Source organism: Pogonomyrmex barbatus, unplaced genomic scaffold (assembly GCF_055798465.1).
Source record: "Pogonomyrmex barbatus isolate J1 unplaced genomic scaffold, ASM5579846v1 scaffold2, whole genome shotgun sequence".
Lineage (NCBI taxonomy): Eukaryota > Metazoa > Arthropoda > Insecta > Hymenoptera > Formicidae > Pogonomyrmex > Pogonomyrmex barbatus.
Window position 1 is genome coordinate 22,883,293 of NW_028297116.1, and position 20,249 is coordinate 22,903,541.

The 20,249-nt window shown below is 36.5% G+C and overlaps 3 protein-coding genes across 4 annotated transcripts; 2 read left to right on the top strand and 1 right to left on the bottom strand.

Moving 5' to 3' along the window:
• Positions 1-86: 86 nt before the first annotated feature.
• LOC105430148 (alpha1,4-N-acetylgalactosaminyltransferase 1-like) lies at positions 87-3,349 on the top strand. The gene is made up of 4 exons (XM_089077345.1): positions 87-258; positions 1,160-1,556; positions 1,805-2,018; positions 2,906-3,349. The coding sequence occupies exons 1-4, from the start codon at positions 87-89 to the stop codon at positions 3,167-3,169; spliced, it is 1,047 nt and encodes a 348-aa protein (XP_088933471.1). The 3' UTR covers positions 3,170-3,349.
• A 136-nt stretch (positions 3,350-3,485) lies between these two features.
• Positions 3,486-6,121, top strand: LOC105430147 (uncharacterized). Its single transcript, XM_011643524.3, has 4 exons — positions 3,486-4,176; positions 4,531-4,851; positions 4,923-5,125; positions 5,328-6,121. Exons 1-4 carry the CDS (start codon positions 3,939-3,941, stop codon positions 5,511-5,513), a joined length of 948 nt encoding a protein of 315 aa, XP_011641826.1. The 5' UTR covers positions 3,486-3,938; the 3' UTR covers positions 5,514-6,121.
• On the bottom strand, positions 5,149-10,514 carry PGAP1 (GPI inositol-deacylase). Of its 2 annotated transcripts, XM_089077337.1 has the most exons (11): positions 10,355-10,514; positions 9,976-10,153; positions 9,475-9,628; positions 9,276-9,380; positions 9,088-9,191; positions 8,587-9,030; positions 8,055-8,305; positions 7,488-7,919; positions 7,038-7,421; positions 6,551-6,928; positions 5,149-6,413 (listed from the first exon to the last, which is right to left on the bottom strand). In XM_089077337.1, exons 1-11 carry the CDS (start codon positions 10,387-10,389, stop codon positions 6,152-6,154), a joined length of 2,727 nt encoding a protein of 908 aa, XP_088933463.1. In that variant the 5' UTR covers positions 10,390-10,514; the 3' UTR covers positions 5,149-6,151. The 2 variants fall into 2 exon arrangements, with proteins under 2 accessions (XP_088933463.1, XP_088933464.1); XM_089077338.1 differs by lacking the exons at positions 9,976-10,153; positions 10,355-10,514 and having other exon boundaries at positions 9,276-9,301; positions 9,476-9,626.
• Between the last annotated feature and the right edge of the window lie 9,735 nt (positions 10,515-20,249).

Consider the following 20,249-nt stretch of genomic DNA (forward strand, 5'->3'; position numbering starts at 1 on the left):
TCAAATAGAATAATACAGACACATTGTATCAAATTTGATAGGTTTGTTATAAAAGAACATTGCGCGATGGATAGTTATCTGCAGCTATGAAGAAACGACGTGCGTTTTTTATATTCTGCTCCTTACTTGGATTAACCATCATCAGCTATGTGTTTTCAAGTGAACTATCAATGATATTGATTGTCATCAACTCCAATCAAGTTTACTGTTATTGGAGCAGAACCAATGGTATCATAGAACTCGGGCAAGGAGAATGGGGTTAGTTGAGCAAAATTTTATTTCCGATATCTCGAATATTGGAGAATAAAATAAAAATTTAATTTTCTATTATAAATAAATAAATAAATAAATAAATACATACATATATATATATATATATATACATATATATATATATATCATATATTTTCTGTTTTGTAAAGTCTTTTTTATCATTACATTCTTCTTAAGACGTTTTAAAACTTTATCTTTCTACTTTACTAACTTTATCTCTAACGTTTTAAAACTTTATCTTTGATAAAGCATGACTTATGATAAGTAATCTATTAATTGTCGTAATTCACATTTTTTACAATAGAACCAATGCAACCATGTTAAAGCTAATTTTTTTTTGAAGTTATAATTTTATTTATCAGAAAGAGAGAGAAATTTTATTTCTTTTTAAGAAATAAAATTATAGATTACATAAAAAAATACATCGTAAAATAATCAACTAACCAGTCTTAACCAAAGCATTCCCTTACTATCCTTGATCTATATGCTACTAATTCGTAATCATTTACGATTTATGCCAACTACTGTAAAATATTCGCAAAAATAAAAATGTCATTATAAATTGTAGTTATGTAATTTCCTATGATTAATTTCTCGAATAATAAATAGGAAATTATTAATTATTTAGTATTTTTTAAATATTTAATGAATAATTTAGCTTTTTTAAAAATAAAATCGAAAATCAATTATAATTCGGAAAAATCCCTTAAGTATAATATATTTATTTTTACATAATGATAAAGTTATTTTTATATTATAACTTTAAAAAATAAAATATAAAAGTTTTTTCAAAATCACAATTTTCAATTACTTTCTAAGTTTAAGGATTGCAATCATTTAAAATTATTTTTTAAATAAATATTACCTCCTTTTCTCTAATTTTCAGATGAACAAATGTTGATACCAAGCAGATGTCTGTTCTTCCATGAAACCACATGTTCACCGCCGAATCTCACACCTCGACAAGCCTGCGCTGTGGAATCAGCGGCTAGAAATAATCGCAATTTGAATGTTTTCCTGCTTTTCTTCGCGACGGGGCAGTTCTCTAAAAAATCCAAGAAATTTGTTGAGATTTTAGAGACTTACGATAATGTGTATATAAGGAGAGTACGTTTGTCGACATATATTATCGATACGCCGATAGAAGACTGGTTCTCCGCAAATATCCGGAAATTTTCGAAGAATCACGACTGGCTATACAAAGACTTCCATGACTATCTTCGTATGTTGACACTATGGAAGTTCGGCGGCGTGGCATTGAATTTGGACAGCGTGATACTGGCGTGAGTTGGGCCGATAATCTCTTATCTCAAGACTTCAAAGTAAACTCAGCAACAACAGATGGAATTATGATGATTATCCTAAATTTCTCATTAATATCAAGTATAAAGATGTATTTTAAAATCTGTCGGGTTCCATGATTTTTACGCGGATAGACAAGCTAGTATCAGTGTCTATCAAATTCGCTGCGATCTATAACGACAGATGCATTAAAAAAAAAAAGAATAAATAAATAAGAATTTGCATTTAGATCGTTGGACGAGCTGACTACTTTCGCGGGCGTGCAGGACGACCGAGATATGGGTATTGGTGTATTTGGCGTCGACACCAGTACGAATTTCGGTAGGATGTTCGTCGACGCCTGTATGGAAGTCATTCGAAGTATAGATACGTCTAGCTATTCGAGATACAACATCACGAGAATCGTGACCAAAGCTGTGCAGGAACTCTGTTATCAGCGAAACGTGAGTGTAAAACAAACTTCTCTTGTCATAAAAAGTAACGTTATCGATAAAAAAAATTATCTCAGTTATTGATCTCGGCGTTGATTTCTGACAGATATATCGCTAATGAATATCTTGTTGACAAATATTGTTCGTTTGTTTTACTTAGCCTCGTTTGCAAAATAACTGATACAATTGGGTCTTAGAAAATTAACAGTCACTTTCTTCAGCGTATTTACAATTCTCTTCTTTTTTCTTTAATTAATAAAAATTAAAAAAAAATTTTAGAATTTTATAAAACAAAATTTTTTTACATCGCGTATGTTGTGAGTCATTATTTATGTGCTTACTCGACGATTGATAATCTTGTCACGTCAGGACACATCGTATAATTGATGTGCGTGACTAATGAAGTAACTTTTTAAACAATGCAAATTTATAACGTCATAAGCAAAAAATGTGCAATAATTTTCTTGCGACGTATAGTTTTATTTTTTAATTTTCTCTTAAAAATATAATTTCGTGATCCTGAAATTTATTAAATGTATGAAAAACATTTTTTCTGTTCGATCTGTCAAAAGTATAAAATAATTTCTAAAATAACAGATCATACTTCAACCATGATCAATTGTCACGTCGCTTGAATATGGCTGAAAAATAACTTCATTATTTCAAATATTATTTTACACTTTTATGTGACAGATCCGATAGATGTTTCAGTTTTCTATATTGTACAAATTTTAAAACCATGAAATTATTATGTTTTTAAGGGAAAAACAAATTATACATTGTATGTATAACAAAATATACATTGTAAGAAAATTACTACACATCACTTCTCGCTTATGACTTCATAAAACCAAATTAGCTGCTCAAGTTAAGCCTAATTTGGACAAATCTGTTTACAGATTCTTTCTCGGCAAGATAAGGAATGTCGACAATTCACGATTTATCCACCTGAGAAATTTTATCCTGAGTCTTCTGACTTTCACAATATTTTTCTGAATGCAACAAGGACGGAAGAAATGATGAAGACAGGAAAAAACACCATGGCGATCCATCTGTGGAATGATTACAATCAGGATGCTAAAACGGATAATATAGCGGCCTACAAATTAGTGGCTAGACAACATTGTCCGAAAATATATGAGTTTGCTAGAAATAACTTTTAATTAATTCATTGATATGTATTGATATGTAGATACAAGATACCTGTTTATATTGTAAATTAAATAAATTAAGCAATCAAGTAAAATTATGTATTTTAATACATGAATGTATGTTAACGATAATTAAGAACACATGTGAAAAATGTTGCCTCTTCTGTATAATATAAAATTATTTTTTAATAATGTTTCGTTTAATAACTCTGTTTTTACATATTTACATCCTGATGTATTTATTTTCATCTTTTATAACCTCTATTTCTTCATAAAAAAATCCCGAAATCTCGCGCTGAATACTGAAGATATATTTGAATCTCTGTAATATCGACATAACTTTTAACAGTTTGGCACATCAACGCCCTCGATATTAATGACGATATTTTTCATCTTGTCTCCATGAATTTCTTCAACGTGTTTGAAGATTCATTGGATTACTATGATTGGCTACAATAATGTCTTTAATGTTTAGGCATAGGCGATAACGTCGATTAATTGCACTCGGCACATTTGTACCAAGTCATCGATCTTGATGAAAGTCATTTCGACATTTTTGCAAAAGACGAAAAATATGACGTTTGATCAGACTCGATGCATCGAGGTTACGTTGCCACTGAAGGACAACGTAGAGGCAAAAAAAATGAGGAAAAATACCTCGATACGTTACTTACGCGTGATCGTGACGCGTGTAGTTTGATAATTCGATCTCCGTTATCAGTCCTGGGACAAGATCGCATAATGATGGTTTGATAAAAAAGAATCTCGTGGATCTTGGCATATGATCGTTCGACCATATTCGATGCACAGCGCGATATTGTTTCGCGTTACGAGAACGTTGATTGCGCGAGACTTCATAGTTTTCCTCTCGCACAGCACGCGTATCGGACAATTGAGCACATTGCACGCCGCGATGACCCAACAAATCTTCAATGGTCATAGCGATCACTATAATGGTATTACGGTCGACTCGGTTGAAGAGGCCTGCGACAGTAAAGTATTCACGCAGCGTCTTAAAGGTAAGAAACGCATTTGTCTTGTTTCTTATATTTCCCTTATATTTCTAAATACAAATAATTATTTTGCATATTATAAGAGGAATATATTGAATTGAAGTAATGGGAAGAAGTCTTAAAGAACCTTTGTTCTCTTTAAGTTGGATGAATCTGACTTGTTTCTGAAAAGCATGCATTTAGAATGAAATGATAGTATTTATGGTTCTTTATTCGTTTGCTCAAAGAGTTCTTATTCTTCAGTTTTATTTATGTTAAAGAAATAAATCGTCATGCTATGACAGAATATATTAATAGCTTAAAGATTAGAATAATATTATTAAGATATATATATTAAGCAAATTATAAATGTTTTTATAGATTCTTTAAAACAATGGACAAAAGACAACAAACGTACTATATGGTTTCGTGTACACATACCACATACTGAGTGGGTTCCGATATTAACAGGACATGGATTTGTCTTCCATCATGCGAGAGAAGAATATGTCATGTTGTATCGTTGGTTGCCAACCAACGAGGACTGTAATGTGCCAAAATATGCACATACAATTCTAGGTGTTGGTGCATTTGTATTCAACAAGGACACTGATGAAATTCTTGTTATTAAAGAAAAATATCTTCTGAAAAATGCTTCTGTTAAAGCAAGTTGGAAACTTCCAGGTGGCTACGTGGAACCAGGTATCTTAAAGAGCTATCGCATCTTGTACATAGTATTTCATTATATATGTACATATATATTTAATTGTCAGGTGAAAATATTGAGGCAGCAGCTAAGAGAGAAGTTCTGGAAGAGACGGGAATTCAGACCAACTTCAAATGTTTAATATCTTTTAGACATGGACACGATTACTCCTTTGGATGCTCGGATATATATATGATCGCATATTTAACACCTCAGAATTTTGAAATTGAAAAATGTAAACGAGAGATCTTGGAATGTCAATGGATGAAGGTAGAAATTGCATCATAAAATCCTTTTCTTACATAGCCAAAAATCCAAAATTATATTTCTATTAAATTTGTACATAAATTTTTAACAAAATCTGCAAATATTATATTTGTTTGATATAACATTAAAATATATATTGCGGTGTGCAACACATTGTATCTCGAAATGTCACTGCTTAAATTACAAACTTCTATTATTTTTCTAGGTAAATGAATTCATGCAACATTCAGAAGTACATGCAAATAATAAAATTTTAGCAACAAAAACAATAGAGTTTCTCCGCCATCAAATGGGCATGGTAGCAAATTATGGAGTACATCCCATTACTAAAAAGCAGATATGTGTATATAGTGTAGAAAATACAAACGTTGAAAGTTCGTCTGTGGAATAAACCTTTTATAGAAAAAAACTATATATTATTTAGAATGATAGTAGACATTTTAGTAGCAATAGTGTGCAACGGAAAATGTATAAAAATAAAAATTTTTTTGTTACTGAAGTTACTATAAAAATATATAAAATAATGATAGATGATATAATTGAATAGTGATATTAAACTATTAAATAATATTTTAAATAAAAGACTAAATTTTCTAACAAATTTATATTAATTTCAACAAGACTTATCTTATATATCACATATATCACAAATTAAGAACTGAGTCCTTCATATTATATAAATATTTTGACTATCTCGTAATCATTGTTCATGTGATATGTAGTAAACAAATTGCTCTAAATTTTATGTTACCCAAGTATGTAATTTTGATTATTTTTATAAAATAATACTTATATGTCACAGCATGCTGTTATAATCATTTAATTTATAATAATGAAAATATGTAAATATATTTGCGTATGACGCAAATTTCAAATGCGTATTGTCATAGCTATGAACTTAGATTTTTATATGAAACGAATGATGAACGATATAAGAAGAATTGTAAACATAATTTTCTTCCAATTATTGTACATTATAAATATAATTTCTGCCGCGCGCATGCGATTTTTATTTTTATGAAACGATCCTTAAGGAATCATGGAATTTAGTGTGATGAGTATTACCATTGCAGCTGTAATAGGTGGCATGTACCATTGATAAAAGGACGGACGCGGAGCTGCTGTCATAGAAAGAATGACCCAACTCGTGAAACATAATATATATTTTAATACAAATGAGCGATATCCTTTATGGTTAGGAGAAAATTGTATACCTAATGTACTGCATATAACTAATATTGACCAACTTGTCAAAAGAACAGGATCTTCTGTGTTGAGTCTCATATCATAGCTGCAATAAGAATATTTTCCATTAATAGATATAAAATTATGAGTCGATTAATATTATTGCTTCCATTATCACAATTTAATATTATTGTAATGAGAAAATGAAAGTTTTAAATCGAGAATTTTACACACAGATAATACCTGAAATTTTTCGCCCAAACTAAGACAGATGGAATTGCTGGAATCGCAGCAAAACTATACAATAAGAATAAGAGAAGATGATTGTATATTTCTTGACTGATGCTTCTATCGTTTTCTTCTTCATTTGTTGTACCCTTCAAACGTTGAAACCAAGCAAACTGTCGGAATGGAGTCACTAGTATGTCTTCTAAATAATCTTCATACATCCTTGTTAATTTAAGAAAGTAAAAGAATACTGAAATTAACATGGCAAGAGCTCCACACGTTGTTGGAATTAGAGATAGTATGAGAACAGTTGTAATAAATGGTAGCTGATTTAAACCGTTCAATAACCAATCTGACCATGTTATTGAGAATGTTATTGCACGTGCCAAGAATCTATAAAATATAAATATATTTTTAGATATGATTTATGAAAATATTAAGAATATATCGTTATTATTATTTTATATTAATATTTTTACTTTATATAAATATAAAGTCATACCTGACAGTTATTCTTTGTACAACAGAACCAAGAAATACAACGGAGAAGCACACACTAATGGCAGATATAGCAATAATGCAGAAAGCAATACCGGTTTCATACATAACGTTGAAGACATAAGACAATATCATGGTAACGAATATCATCGGTAATATGTCCGAATAATTTATCCTTATAGAAACGAAAAGTAGAAGTAAACTGATAACTGTCAAGTAAAGCAACGGCCAACGATCCCGTATTCTACAAGAGATCTTATCGATGATTCCTCCAGGTTGAATATTAATCATATAAATACATTCTGGTTCCAATGTAATTCTTAAACTTGCTATTTCATTAGGACGTCCGTAGAGTGTTTGTATTTTCATTGTTTTTGGGCCATCATCCCTGCATCATAATGAAATGTAAAGAAGAGTTTTATATAAAGCTCATTTTATTAATAAATACACTTACACATTCGTAAAGATTTTTGACTGAGTCGATCCTACATTCCATGATTCTAGCAACTCGACAATGGCGTGATATTTATTGCAATTTGGTGATTTTAATTCAATCGCAACTGCATCCATGATGTTAGGAAGTATTACATGGTATCTTATACTTCCCTTGACGGTTTCAATCAAATTGGGTCCACGAAAGCCAAAGAGATATTTAGGATGTAAAAATCTATTTCTTGTAGATTCGATTCGATTATTGTAAAAATAGGAATCAAAGTTGACTGTAACTTGATTGTTTTTCTTCAAATCATCTGGAGTTATTTTCACAACAGCATGTGTTATGTGCGAGTATGTTATTTCTTTTAAATTTAAATCAATGGTCCTTCTCGACCGATATAAAGAGTCAGGTAAAATTCTCGTCTTGTTTGTCAAATTCCAACCCCATTCACTGAAAAATATATTAGTTATAAAATATTAGTATATATATATATATATATATATATATATATATATATATATTAGTTATAAAATATTAGTTATCAAATAATTGTTGTCACAGTAATAATATGTGATTTAATATTACCAAATGCTTTTTTGGCCTTGTTTATTCAATGCTGAACACACAAATAGCCAATCCTTGTTTCGTAAATTTATTGTATCAATAGTTAAGAAGTCAGATTTGTGAAACAGTTCCACTGCAAGATATATGATGGATGACTTCTCAACTACATTCTTACTATCCCAAACATACCGTTGAGGTATGCTCACCCATTCGCTATTGGCCTCAAACTGAATTTTTTCTGCATAATCATATAATTTTTTCCCTGAAGTATGCTAAAATTGCAATTTTATTTTATTTCATTAATAGAATTCGTTAACTTCAGAATCTAAAATTGCTAGGCATTTTTCTCCTCGAATGTATGAGTAAGCAATTACGCATATCACGATTAAACTTCTATGACAATATCTATCAAGTGAAGGTATCATGTGAAGAAAATATATATATATGAAAGATTAAATAGATCGAAGATAAATATTAGTCTAATGGATTCCTGAGAAACATGTTTACGAAACTTTTTGTACTGAAATCGTGTTAGTAAACAATAATTACTTACTTGTAAAAAATGATAGGATAGAGCCTGCATTTTCAAATCAGAATTTGATGTAATTTTAGGTGGTTTTTGCAAATAATCTACAGAATCAAATAGCGAGCGCACGATTGCGAATACTAATTGCTTGCACCATAAAATACTTAAATGATCCGTAGATCTCCAAACGGCTGGCACACTCGTAGAAAGAACGTTTATGTCCGCAATACGATCATAAGTTTGCCTAGCAGGTACAAGTATATCACGTGATCCACCTCCTATCGATACTACTTTTACTCCTGCAGCCTTAATCTTGTACAAATGTCTTTCTAGTTCATAATAATAATTGGCAAATACACCATCGAGAACCAACGAGGGAGTATGAGGAGTGGCCAAGTTTATTATCATACTTGCAAATGAAGCATTCATATTTGGCGCCAGCAAAAGAGCTCCTTTCGCAATAATACCACCCTGAAAAAGATGCCGATTAATTTCAATTAAATTTTGTAATATATATTTAGGTCTTACCATAGAATGACCAATTAGCACAACGCTGTCCATCTTACCCTTGTATAAAGCTAATATAGCTTTTATGCAATGTGAGACATACATAGTTTGTTCCATAAGCACACCTGAAGGAAGTACAAGCAATTCATATTAAATATATAATTATTTTTATATGATAAATGCTTTCTATATTATTCTTTCATTTATACCTCCATATAATGCAGAATAATCTTTGCTGAATGAAACAGTAAAAAAATCAAAATGAAAGGAAGTCTTTCGGCTTTTTCTTAAACTTACTGAAGCAATAGATCGTACTGAAAAGAAGAAATGCAAATATGTAAATTTAAATATCTATTTCATAATAGTAAAAATTGAATTTCTAGAATGTATTTATAAACTCATATGAACCTTGCTCGTGAGATCCAGCATTGCCTGGTATGAAGAGAACTGGTATACCAGAAAAATGCATTCTTCTCAACTTTTCTGTTAGAACGCCTTCTCCATAGGCATATAATCCAAATCGTGGGTATTTCTCTTCTATATTATTTTTTAAAGATATCCTCTAAAATAAAGAGAATTAATAGAGAGAATTAATAGAGAGAATTAATTTAAAAAATGTATATATTCTATTTAAAATATTATTCAAAATATTTTGTTATATCTACTAAATGAAAAAAGAATATATCTTTTCCTTATGACTTTCATGGAAAAAACAAAGAAAAAAAATGATAAATTTAGTGGGAAAGAACAAACATAGCATAATTTAGAGCAGATAGATAAGGAATCGAGATAAGCTTGCAGATCAAAGTACAATCCCTACTCTTATGATAGGCCACCTCCAATCATGTATAAAAACTTGGGTGAAAAATCAGAGGATAGCAGTCGGACACGATCCATGCATCTACATACCACATATTGCGGGAACTCGAACATATATGTCATTTCACATGTATTCTCCTCAAAATCAGTAATATATCTCGCAACTCCGAAAATATAAAGCAGAGTGAGCGTGATAAAAAACGGTGCCAATGAACCATAGATTATTATCCATTTTAACGAAATCATTTGGAGTATCTTGTTTCCGAACCTTCAAACAGAAAGTATTTATTACTTGGTACAATTATTACTCGCTTTAATACCGATATTTCTATTCTCCAAGACCGTTGGATAACGTTTTCAGGTTATGAATTATGTAATAAGATTCAATAGCAATAGGAAAAATGCAAAAAATTATATCGGTTTTCATTATAATATAACAGAATATACGATAAAAATGAAAATTATATACCAAAATAAATTCCTATTATTTTCGTCGGCTTGCATTGAAACTGAAGATTATCGTTACAATTTCTTCCGATATATTAAAAAAAAAATACAATTTTAAATAAAATTCCAACGCATGCGCAGCGTTCCGTGATTTTACTCCTTTTAGGCGTGCTCTGTGTTTCAAAATTCATTGCCATTAGTCTCGGTCTACAATAAATGATTTAAGCCTTAAGGGGGGTCGGAGACAATGGGGAGACCTCTCGCGGTCGGCTATGAATTACAGATTCGCTAATACATTATAGCTAAAATACAGAGAGAATTATAAAAAAATCGTGATATTCATAATCAGTAGAAGATTACACAATTTCCATAAAAAAAGAAGGGATAATGTTGGTAGTAACAAAAATCCTTAGACAACACTATTTAATTTCTGTGAATTGGTGATACTGTGTAAGTAGTAATCTGTTAGTTGCGGAAGCCTTTTTGACATGCGTATATGCATATGCATATGACGTGCATATATAAAATAATAATAAAGTATTTTCTAACGTATTTTCTAAAGTATTTTCTAAAATAAAATATTTTTTAAAAAAAGAATCGAAAAAAAAATCGGTCCAGCACATCTATAGTCATAGTGTGTATATAGATAAATTATTTTCCATTTTATAAGAATATTAGTTTTCTGATATTTATCCCTTCTCCATTTGCTTCTTCTTATTTTTCTTTTACAATATATTTTATATTTACGGTTAGAAAATATAAACTGTAAATATAAAATATATTATAAAAGAAAAATAAGAATACTTCTGAATGTATTAAAGCTTTGGTAAGAATTCTAATCACAAAAAATATTTCGACCAGCGTCTTATACTTTTCCGATTGTCTCTTTGTTAATTTTACTTTAATTTATTAATTATACGGAATTCTTAAATTGTATTGTTTTTAAGTATTTGTTTTTTTCTTATTTAATATAATTTTGACATTTATAAATATAATATATAATTTATATAATTATTTTTTTTAACTTAAATCTATTTTTATTTTCTTGTAAACTATTATTACGTTATTAATTTTTACATTATTTGCTATGCCGTACGAATTCCTTAATACTAATAACATTTTGGGATAAGAAAAGCGAAATGTATTCACTGTGAATCTAATAATATCTTATCGATATGTTTCTCATTTTGTTTCCTCTGGCCGCAACTTTTCGAAGAGGGCGTTAGCGTGAATTTTTCCTGCCCCGTTAACTCCCGTAAGATCGTTGGTCTTTAATAGTATCTTGTCGGTGCTTTAAGAAATTCATTATTATCGTCGCCTTTGTACGGCTGCAACGTCTATCACGAGATGTCATTATTAATCTTATCGACTCAATGGATTATCAGACTGATAAGTCAGGGTACTGTAGGATCTAGCGAATCAATGTTCGCTGGGTCGATAAGATTGATTGATTGATGTAAACACGGTAGTGTTTTTGGTTGTAGATCTCTCGGGTATCAATATAATAATAAATACGCGTGTATTGAAAAGGAAACATTACAGCAGTATATTTAATAAATTGTTTACTACTATTGCATAGTATGCTTATTCTTTTTCTGCACGTCCGAGTGGTGGTCAACGATGTTGACGTTTGCGGCGAGTTTAACAGTTTGTGATAATTTGTTTCGGAGTGTAACTCATATTTGTGTCTACTATATTTTGCAAGTTTCTATTTTTCATTTTATTATTTTATTTTTACATGAACATTTCAATTCAACTTCAGATTCTTTTTTAAAAATCACGATTTTTATAAAAATTTATAAACATTAATTGAATGACAAAGATTAAAGTTTAGAAGAATAAGAATCCAAGTTGAAAAAATTTTATAATTCTTTTTTCTTTTTATAAAAAAAAGATATTTATTTATTTCAATGTTTCTTCTTCTTGCAGGTTAAAATGTAATAAAAGTTATATTATTAAATTACATGAAAATTATTAGCAGTCAAGAGACATAAATAAAAGTTACATTATTGTTATTAATATTTAATAAACGATATCCTAAAAAGACCTGATATGTATGGATGAATGGAGTCTTCTAAATTAACGGCGAAATGAAAATATGGCTTTAGATAAGTATAAAATATATATAAATAAATGTTACCATTTTATTATTATATATGAACATTTCAAGTTGATGTTATCTAGACATATTTATTCATATACATATCTATATAATATAAAATAATTAATTTTATCTAAGTATGGTTGGGAAAAAATGCTAAAATTAATTAATTATTAATTGAATGAAAGAAATACGACAAAGAATAAAGTTCAGAAAAATTATTTTACATAAATGTTTCAATTTGGATTTCGATTCTTTCTAACTGTTTCTATAAGTTGTGTAAATTTATGTTATTCTGTAAATTGTGTAAGTTGTGTTATTTTATTTCTTTTTATAAAAAAAAGATATTTATCCATTGTAATGTTTTTTTCCTCTTACAGGTTTAAATAAAAGTTACATAAAAATTATCAATGTTTAAAAAAGATGTTAAATAATACTCTAAAAAGATCTCATATGTGTATACAAGAAAATAATGTTTAAAAGAGACATATACAATACTTTAAAAGAACATGATATATATGGGTGAATAAAATTTTCTAAATTAAGGGCTTTAGATAAGTATAAAAATATATATAAATGTTACCATTTTATTATATGAACATTTCAACTCGATGTTTCTGGATCATATTCATATACATATTTATATAATATAAAATAACTAGTTTTATCTAATTGTGAAAAAATGCTAAAATTAATTAATTATTAATTGAATAAAAGAAATAAGTTCAAAAGAATAGGAAGCTAAGTTGAAATGTTAATATTAACATTATCATTTTATATAAATTTTTTTTAACGTGAGGAAATGCTATTACGCACTAACCTCCCGGGCGTTTGAGCTCGCCCGGGAGATTGTGGGACTCGGGCCGCAATTAATCGCGGCCCCCTACCCATTAAAACCTCACCTCGGGTGCCATCCCAGGCGCATAATTGGGACGATCGGGGAACACTTGCAGTATACTTCCCGATCCCGCGCCCGCGCGCCCTTTCGGGGCGCGCTCCTCCTGATGGAGAAGTTGCCTTCTCCCCCACCATACTCCCTTTGGGAGGCGGACCTAAGCCCTGAATAAGGCGGCCCCCCCTCCCCCGGCGCAGATCCCCAGAGGCTGAGGTGCAATGGGGCCGTCACGAATGCGGGCCCTCCCAGCGTTGGGGGTCCTCACTGGCTCGGCCTTGCTGGCCGAGCCGTCCGATCGCTCCGACTATGGGGGAAGGAGGCTACTCCTCTCCCTCCCAGGGGAGGTTAGTCGACCATCGGGAGGATCCGTTGGCGCCACGGTAGCCAGCGCCGCGATCCCCTCCTTCCTCCCTGTCCGGGGCAGCCGTCGGGGAGAGGCATCTCTTCCTCCCTCCTGCCCCGCTCCGTCTCCTCCTTCTACGACATTACATGTTTGCAGAAGGAGGAGATCTCCTTCCAAACGTTCTCGCTGCCGACCATTCTATTAATGACGGCCGGCAGCGAGAAGTTGTTGCACACTGAGGCGAGGACACCGTGCTCGTCCTCCTAACGAAACATTCTGCGAATGTATGCTGCGCGGTGTCCTCGCCCGCCGCACAGTACAGGCACTGTGCCGTGCGCTCTCTTCCGATTCGGTGCAGGTACCGACCAAAACTCCCATGGCCGGTCAGCACCTGTACTAACCGGAAGGCCCTGTGGGCCCTGCAGAGCCATTCCTCGAGGCAGATTCGGATAGCCTCCACAGTCCGGGCGCCTACGACGCCGAGTTCGTGTAGTCAGGTTTTCCAGCGTTCCACGATCCGGCGTCGCGCCTCCTGGCGGATTGGTTCCACGGTCCTAGCCGTAGGGATTGCTCCCCGAGCCTTCAGCTGGCGGACACACCAATATACTTCGGCGTGCCCTGCCGCCAGCAGGTCGATGGGGGAGCGTTCCGGCCAGGACCGTGGCTGCTGCATGTGACACCGTCCTATAGGTCCTCGCCAAGCGCAGCGCAATTCTGCGCTGCACCTGCCTCATTTGGCTCTTCTTATCTTCCACCAGGCGACGAGCCCATATCGACGACCCATATAGGGCCACCGCGTGGGGTATGCGCATATAGGCGCCTCGTTTTGGCGCCCGGACCTCCCAGATTGGACAGAAAGCGACTAAGCCTGTTGGTCATCGCCTCCATCCTGGGGGCCAGGAGATCAAAATGTCTCCTGAACCCCCACAGGCCATCCAGAGTGAGACCCAGGTATTTAAGATGGGGTCCTACTTCCACGGGATCCGATCAGCACCGGGGGGGGGGGGGGCAGCCATGGAGGCCATTGTATACAAACATGGCCTCTGTTTTGTGGACCGCCAAGTCTAACCCCAAGGCGCTGATCGCGCGCATGGCACCGGCGACGGCCTCGTCGGCCGCCATCAGGGCATTCTCCCAGTTATCCCCCTCGGCCACCACTAGCGTGTCATCTGCATAGCAGATGACGTAGCAGCCAGGAGGGAGGCCGCAATATTGTACGCGAGGTTCCATAGCAGGGGCCCCAGTACGGACTCCTGCGGAACCTGCGTGTGACGCCTCTTCAGTGCTGGAGTCCGTCCGCGTTGACGAACTCCAGCACTCTGTCTTGGAAGTAGCCACCTAGCACCTCCTGGAGGTGGTACTGTGCTGCCTCCCCTATTCTGTCCTAGGGGAGGGAGTTGAACGCATTTGCTATGTCTAGCGACACTAGCAGCGCAACTCCCCCCCCTTCAGTAATGGCTCCAGTAATGGCCCGCGTGAGGGACTTTACGCGATCGATAGCATCGATCGTCGATCGTCCCCCACGGAAGTCGTTAGGTTACAGCTACTTCCGAACATATGCCGGACGACGCGGGTCGCGATAATGCGCTTAAAGAGCATGCTCACGTCGTCCAGCAGGCATATAGGTCTATATGCCGAGGGCGTCCGGCGGCTTGCCCTCTTTCTGGAAGACTAGACTCGCCCTCCTTCAGATCTGGGGGAATGTCCTCGTTTCGAGGCACCTAGTGAACAGGTGCCTCAGAGGAGCACCGACCATGTCGAAGACCGTGGCCCATATCCGGCCCGGTATTCCGTCCGGGCTGTGAGAGCCGGTCAAGTTTCCTGGCCACCTCCTTCATTTCGTCTCTGACCCCTAGCCCCCCCGCCTCCCGACCGGGCTACGCTTTGCGACCCGGTAGCGAGGATGGGGGGGACCATCCGTCCCTCCGAGGAAATAGCGTTCCTTTCAAGAAGCCGGGGATCTAATCTCTCTGTAAGTGAGGGCGCCCAAGGTCTCAATTTATTGAGAACCAATTCGTATGGGCACTCCCACGGATCTTCGTCCAGGGACGAGACCAGCCCCTCCTAGGCTTCGATCTTTGCCTTTCTGATGCCGCCCAGGGCTTACCGTGCTCGGTAGGACTCCCAGGCGGCGTCCAGGTCGGCGCTCTCCCGGCGGCGGGCTCGCGTGTATAGCCTTCTGACGCGGACGACAGAGACGCGAAGTTCCGCGATCTCCGTCGTCCAGTACGCGACCCGCCGCCTTACCGAGAGCGCGGCATGGACACGTCGCATGCGTCCGCGACAATGCTCACCACGCTCTCGGCCTCCTCCTTCTCGTCCTCGGTCACCCGGCGGTTACCTGGCCAGGTGGCCCATAAGAACTGCCATTCTTAGGCGGTCCCTGTCCAATTTTTTGAGGGCCCATCTTCATGGGCCGTCTCCCCGTCGGCCGGTGGCAATCACTGTGCGGGTGTCAACCTTCATGGAGATATATTGATGATCTGACATTATCTCCATGAAGGTCTCCACCCGCCACTCTCCATGCGTGCGGCTGGGGGAGTCGCAAACATCACGTCTATATGCGATTCCCCGTTCCACCGTACACATGTGGGTTTCGGGCCCGAGTTTAAGACACTCAAGCCCAGACTCGTCACCCAGCCCATCAGAGCCTCGCCCCTTTGGTTCATCATCGGGAAGCCCCAAAGCACGGATTTTGCATTCAGGTTCCCGGCAATGATGATAAGATGGGGGAATATTCTACGCAATCCTTCACCCCCACCAAATATTCCTCAAACTGAGCGAGGTTCGTATTTGAGAAGACGTAGCAGCCCACGATATGGATGGGCCCCCATCTCATCGCCAGAAATCCTTCCCTCCTCTCCGTCAAGGGGGATAGGCCCTATAAGAGTCTCCAAATGATCGCCACCGCAGCCTCTTGGTCTCCGAACCAGTAAGGGTGATTCTTGGGGACCGAGTGGGGCTCGGCGGCGATGTCTAAGCCACAACCGCGCTCTGCCAGACTTTGGTCAAAGAGGTCCTGGACCCGACGAGCGCGGTTGAGATTGGCCTGCAGGAGGTTGAAGGATGCTAATTGGCCGCTTCAACCTCCGCGGCAATGTCCATGGGCTCCTCCTGAGCGAAGGAGCCCTGTTCTGGCAGTGGAGGAGGAGGATGCTCCTCTTCTTGCCGGATATCAATCTCGGTGGATTCTCCCTCCTTATGGAGAGGAGCTTCGCGCCGGCCGCGGGAGGAGGCTCGGTTGAACCTTCTCCCGCTAGGTGTCCCTAGCGGCGCCGACCACTTTGGGAAGAGGCGGGAGGGGAGGCTCCGCCCCTCCTTTTCTGGGTTGCAAGGCAACCCTTACTCCCCACCCTGTGGTCGGCCTTTCGCCCCGCGTCCCTATACACGGGGCACCCAACGGAACCGTCACACTGGCTGGCGCGGTGGCTCACGCGATCGCAGCGGTAGCATGTCCTGCCGCGGTCCGTTTCGCTGATGCAGATCTGGCGGACGTGTTCCATCCCCATGCATTTGAAGCATTGGAGGGACCGTGCCGCCAGCCGCTCCACGGGCCACCGCCCAACCTCCCCTCCGCGGTCAGCGTGTTTGCCAGCCGCAAGGAGCAACGCACCCAGCAGGTCCACAGCCCACCTGATCTCCCCGGCCCTTACCTCGACCGGAACCCCACACCGGGTCGCCACTGCTCCCGCAACCTCCTCTGAAGTTACGAAGTCCTCCAAGCCCTTGATGCGGAAGTCCGCCGTCTTCTCCGGCCGCTGGGCCTTGATGTTTTCGCGGCCGGAGAATGCCTCCATCATTTTGAGGACCAGGGCGTCCGCCTTGGCCCTCCCATCCTGACCGGGGACCTCTAATATGAGGGCCCCGATCACAGCCCGTCTCGGACGCAGGCCCGAGATGCCAAGTGGCTTTAGATCCACCACTTGGCGTACATAGCGCATGGCCTCCTCCGCCCGGGGGGCAGGTAAGAGTACCTGCTGTACCAGGGGGCCTCTTTCTCGAGAACTTTTTCCCCGGGGGCCCCCTTTTCCTCAGCTTGTGCTGGGGGTTTCCTCTCTTTGGGTGGAGGAGGGAGGCCAAAGCTCTGGGGGACTACATTTGTCCCCCCGCTCTTACCCTCCTCCCCTTCCCCCTGCGTTCGACCGTCGCCCATTCACCTTGGACGGCGGTAGGGCGGGAGGGTTGCGCTGTAGGTAGGTCTATCAGCCCTGATAGGCTGAGACGTTCCCCGGGCGCCTCCCCCCCGCCCCCCCGCCCCCCCGCCACTCTTCTTTTGGGGCTTGAAGAGGAGAGTTGGTCCCCCGGGCCGGGCAACCTTGCCCCTTTCCCCCGGGGGGGGGGTCCACCCCCTCCCGCTGACGTCCCGGTTCCCACCAATCCCGCTTTTTGCGAAGGGGGAGGTGGCCCGGAGACATCGACCCCCATGCTTCTTAGGATCAGATAGGAGACTCTCCCCAGGATTCCCTCTAGGATTCCTCCTTCGTGAGGGGTCCGTCCATCCCGATCGTCGCGGTGAACCAGCAGGACCCGCTATTACAGCGGGTGGTGTCCTCCCCAGTCTCGGTCTAAGAACCGGGCGCCAAGAGGGAGGATCTCCATGCTAATGATGCGCGGCCCTCCCCCCTATCATTTTATATAAATGTTTCAATTAATATTAACATTATTCAACTTGGCTTTGTAACTGTTTCTGTAGTTGTGTAATTAATTGATAAATTTTGTAATTCTTTTATTTTGTTTATAAAAAAAAGATATTTATTTTAACGTTTTTTCTTCTTGCAGGTTTAAATAAAAGTTACATACAAATTATCAATGTTCAAAAGAGATGTCAAATAATACTCTAAAAGGATCTAGTATGTGTGTACAAGAAAGCAATGTTTAAAAGAGACATAAATGATACTCTAAAAGGACTTGATATGTATGAGTGAATGAAATCTTTTAAATTAAGGCGACATTAAAATATGGCTTTAAATATGGCTTTAAATAAATATAAAAATATATGTAAATGTTCCCATTTTATTATATGAACATTTAAATTCGATATTATGTAGATTTCCCCACCACAGTTGGATAGAGCTAGTTGTTTTATATTATATGAATATGTATTTGAGTATGAATCTAGATAACATAAACCTGAAGTAATAAAAAGATATTCTTGGAGTTTTATCTGTTTACATATTTTCATACAAATCATAAAAAAATACTAAAATTATTTGAAATAAAATTAGTTGAAAAGTTAATTAGTTGAAAAGAATCTGAAGTCGAATTGAAATCATATAATAAAATAATAATACTTATATATTTTTATACTGATTTAAAATGATTTCATTTGTACACACATATTAGTTCCATTGAGGATATCATTTATTTCGCTTTTAAACATTGATTGATAACTTTCATGTAATTACATATTTACATAAAAATAGTGAAATAAAAAAATACTGAAATTAGTTAATTAGTTGAAAAGAATCTAAAGTCGAATTGAAATGTTCATGTAATAAAATAATAACATTCATATATATTTTTATCATTCATACATATTTTTATTTTCCAGATCACATTCATATACATATTTATATAATATAAAATAACTAGCTTTATTTAATTGTGGTGGGGAAAAAATACTAAAATTAATTAATCATTAATTGAATAACAAAGAATAAAGTTCAGAAGAATAGGAAGTTGAAATGTTAATATTAACATTATCATTTTATATAAACGTTTCAACTTGGCTTTCGATTCTTTGTAACTGTTTCTGTAGTTGTACAGTTAATTGATAAATTTTATAATTCTTTTATTTTTTTATAAAAAAAGATATTTATTTATTTAATGTTTCTTTTTCTTGCAAGTTTAAATAAAAGTTACATAAAAATTATCAATGTTCAAAAGAGATGTCAAATAATACTCTAAAAGGATTTAATGTGTGTACAAGAAAACGATGTTTAAAAGAGATATAAATATTTGGTTTATATTGTATAATATATTTACAAAATTTATTTATAAAAATTTTTCAATGAGAAAGAAATATTAAACAATTATTTTAATTAATCACTTAATCTTGATTTATTACATATACATATACATAATATATATATATATATATATATATATATATATAACGATACAAACTATATTTTATATTGTAATTAAAACATTGTCAACAAATTTATTAAACATTTAAACACAACTATATAAACTATATTTCATGTAAAAGAAAACATGTTATCACAAATATACATTTTAAATATACATTTTCTTTCCCTTCTTTTTATTTTACTACGTAACATTTAATTCATTAAAATTATAAAAATAAAATCTTATGTGAAGAAAAAAAATACTATTTCAACATCATCTTACTTTACCAAGTAACATCTAATTCATTAAAATTATAAAAATGAAATCTATGAGACCTCTATTAGACGTCTGTTAGACGTTAGATAGATCACTAATAGAAGGTCCATGAAGTCTCGGTAGATGACCCACACGGAACAAAAATCTCTAATAGATGTCTATTAGATGTCCATGAACTCTCCAAAAGACCTCTACAGAAAAAGTTAATAAAAAGAATTTTTTATAATGCT

Coding starts and splice junctions, on each gene's coding strand:
- PGAP1 (XM_089077337.1), bottom strand. CDS start 10,389: ATGCAAGCCGACGAAAATAATAGGAATTTATTTTG. Junction 10,154..10,354: donor AATAATAGGAATTTATTTTG/GTATATAATTTT, acceptor TTCTGTTTGAAG/GTTCGGAAACAAGATACTCC. Junction 9,629..9,975: donor TCGAGTTCCCGCAATATGTG/GTATGTAGATGC, acceptor TCTTTATTTTAG/AGGATATCTTTAAAAAATAA.
- LOC105430147 (XM_011643524.3), top strand. CDS start 3,939: ATGATCGTTCGACCATATTCGATGCACAGCGCGATATTGTTTCGCGTT. Junction 4,852..4,922: donor AGGTGGCTACGTGGAACCAG/GTATCTTAAAGA, acceptor TTTAATTGTCAG/GTGAAAATATTGAGGCAGCA. Junction 5,126..5,327: donor TGGAATGTCAATGGATGAAG/GTAGAAATTGCA, acceptor TTATTTTTCTAG/GTAAATGAATTCATGCAACA.
- LOC105430148 (XM_089077345.1), top strand. CDS start 87: ATGAAGAAACGACGTGCGTTTTTTATATTCTGCTCCTTACTTGGATTA. Junction 1,557..1,804: donor TTGGACAGCGTGATACTGGC/GTGAGTTGGGCC, acceptor ATTTGCATTTAG/ATCGTTGGACGAGCTGACTA. Junction 2,019..2,905: donor AACTCTGTTATCAGCGAAAC/GTGAGTGTAAAA, acceptor ATCTGTTTACAG/ATTCTTTCTCGGCAAGATAA.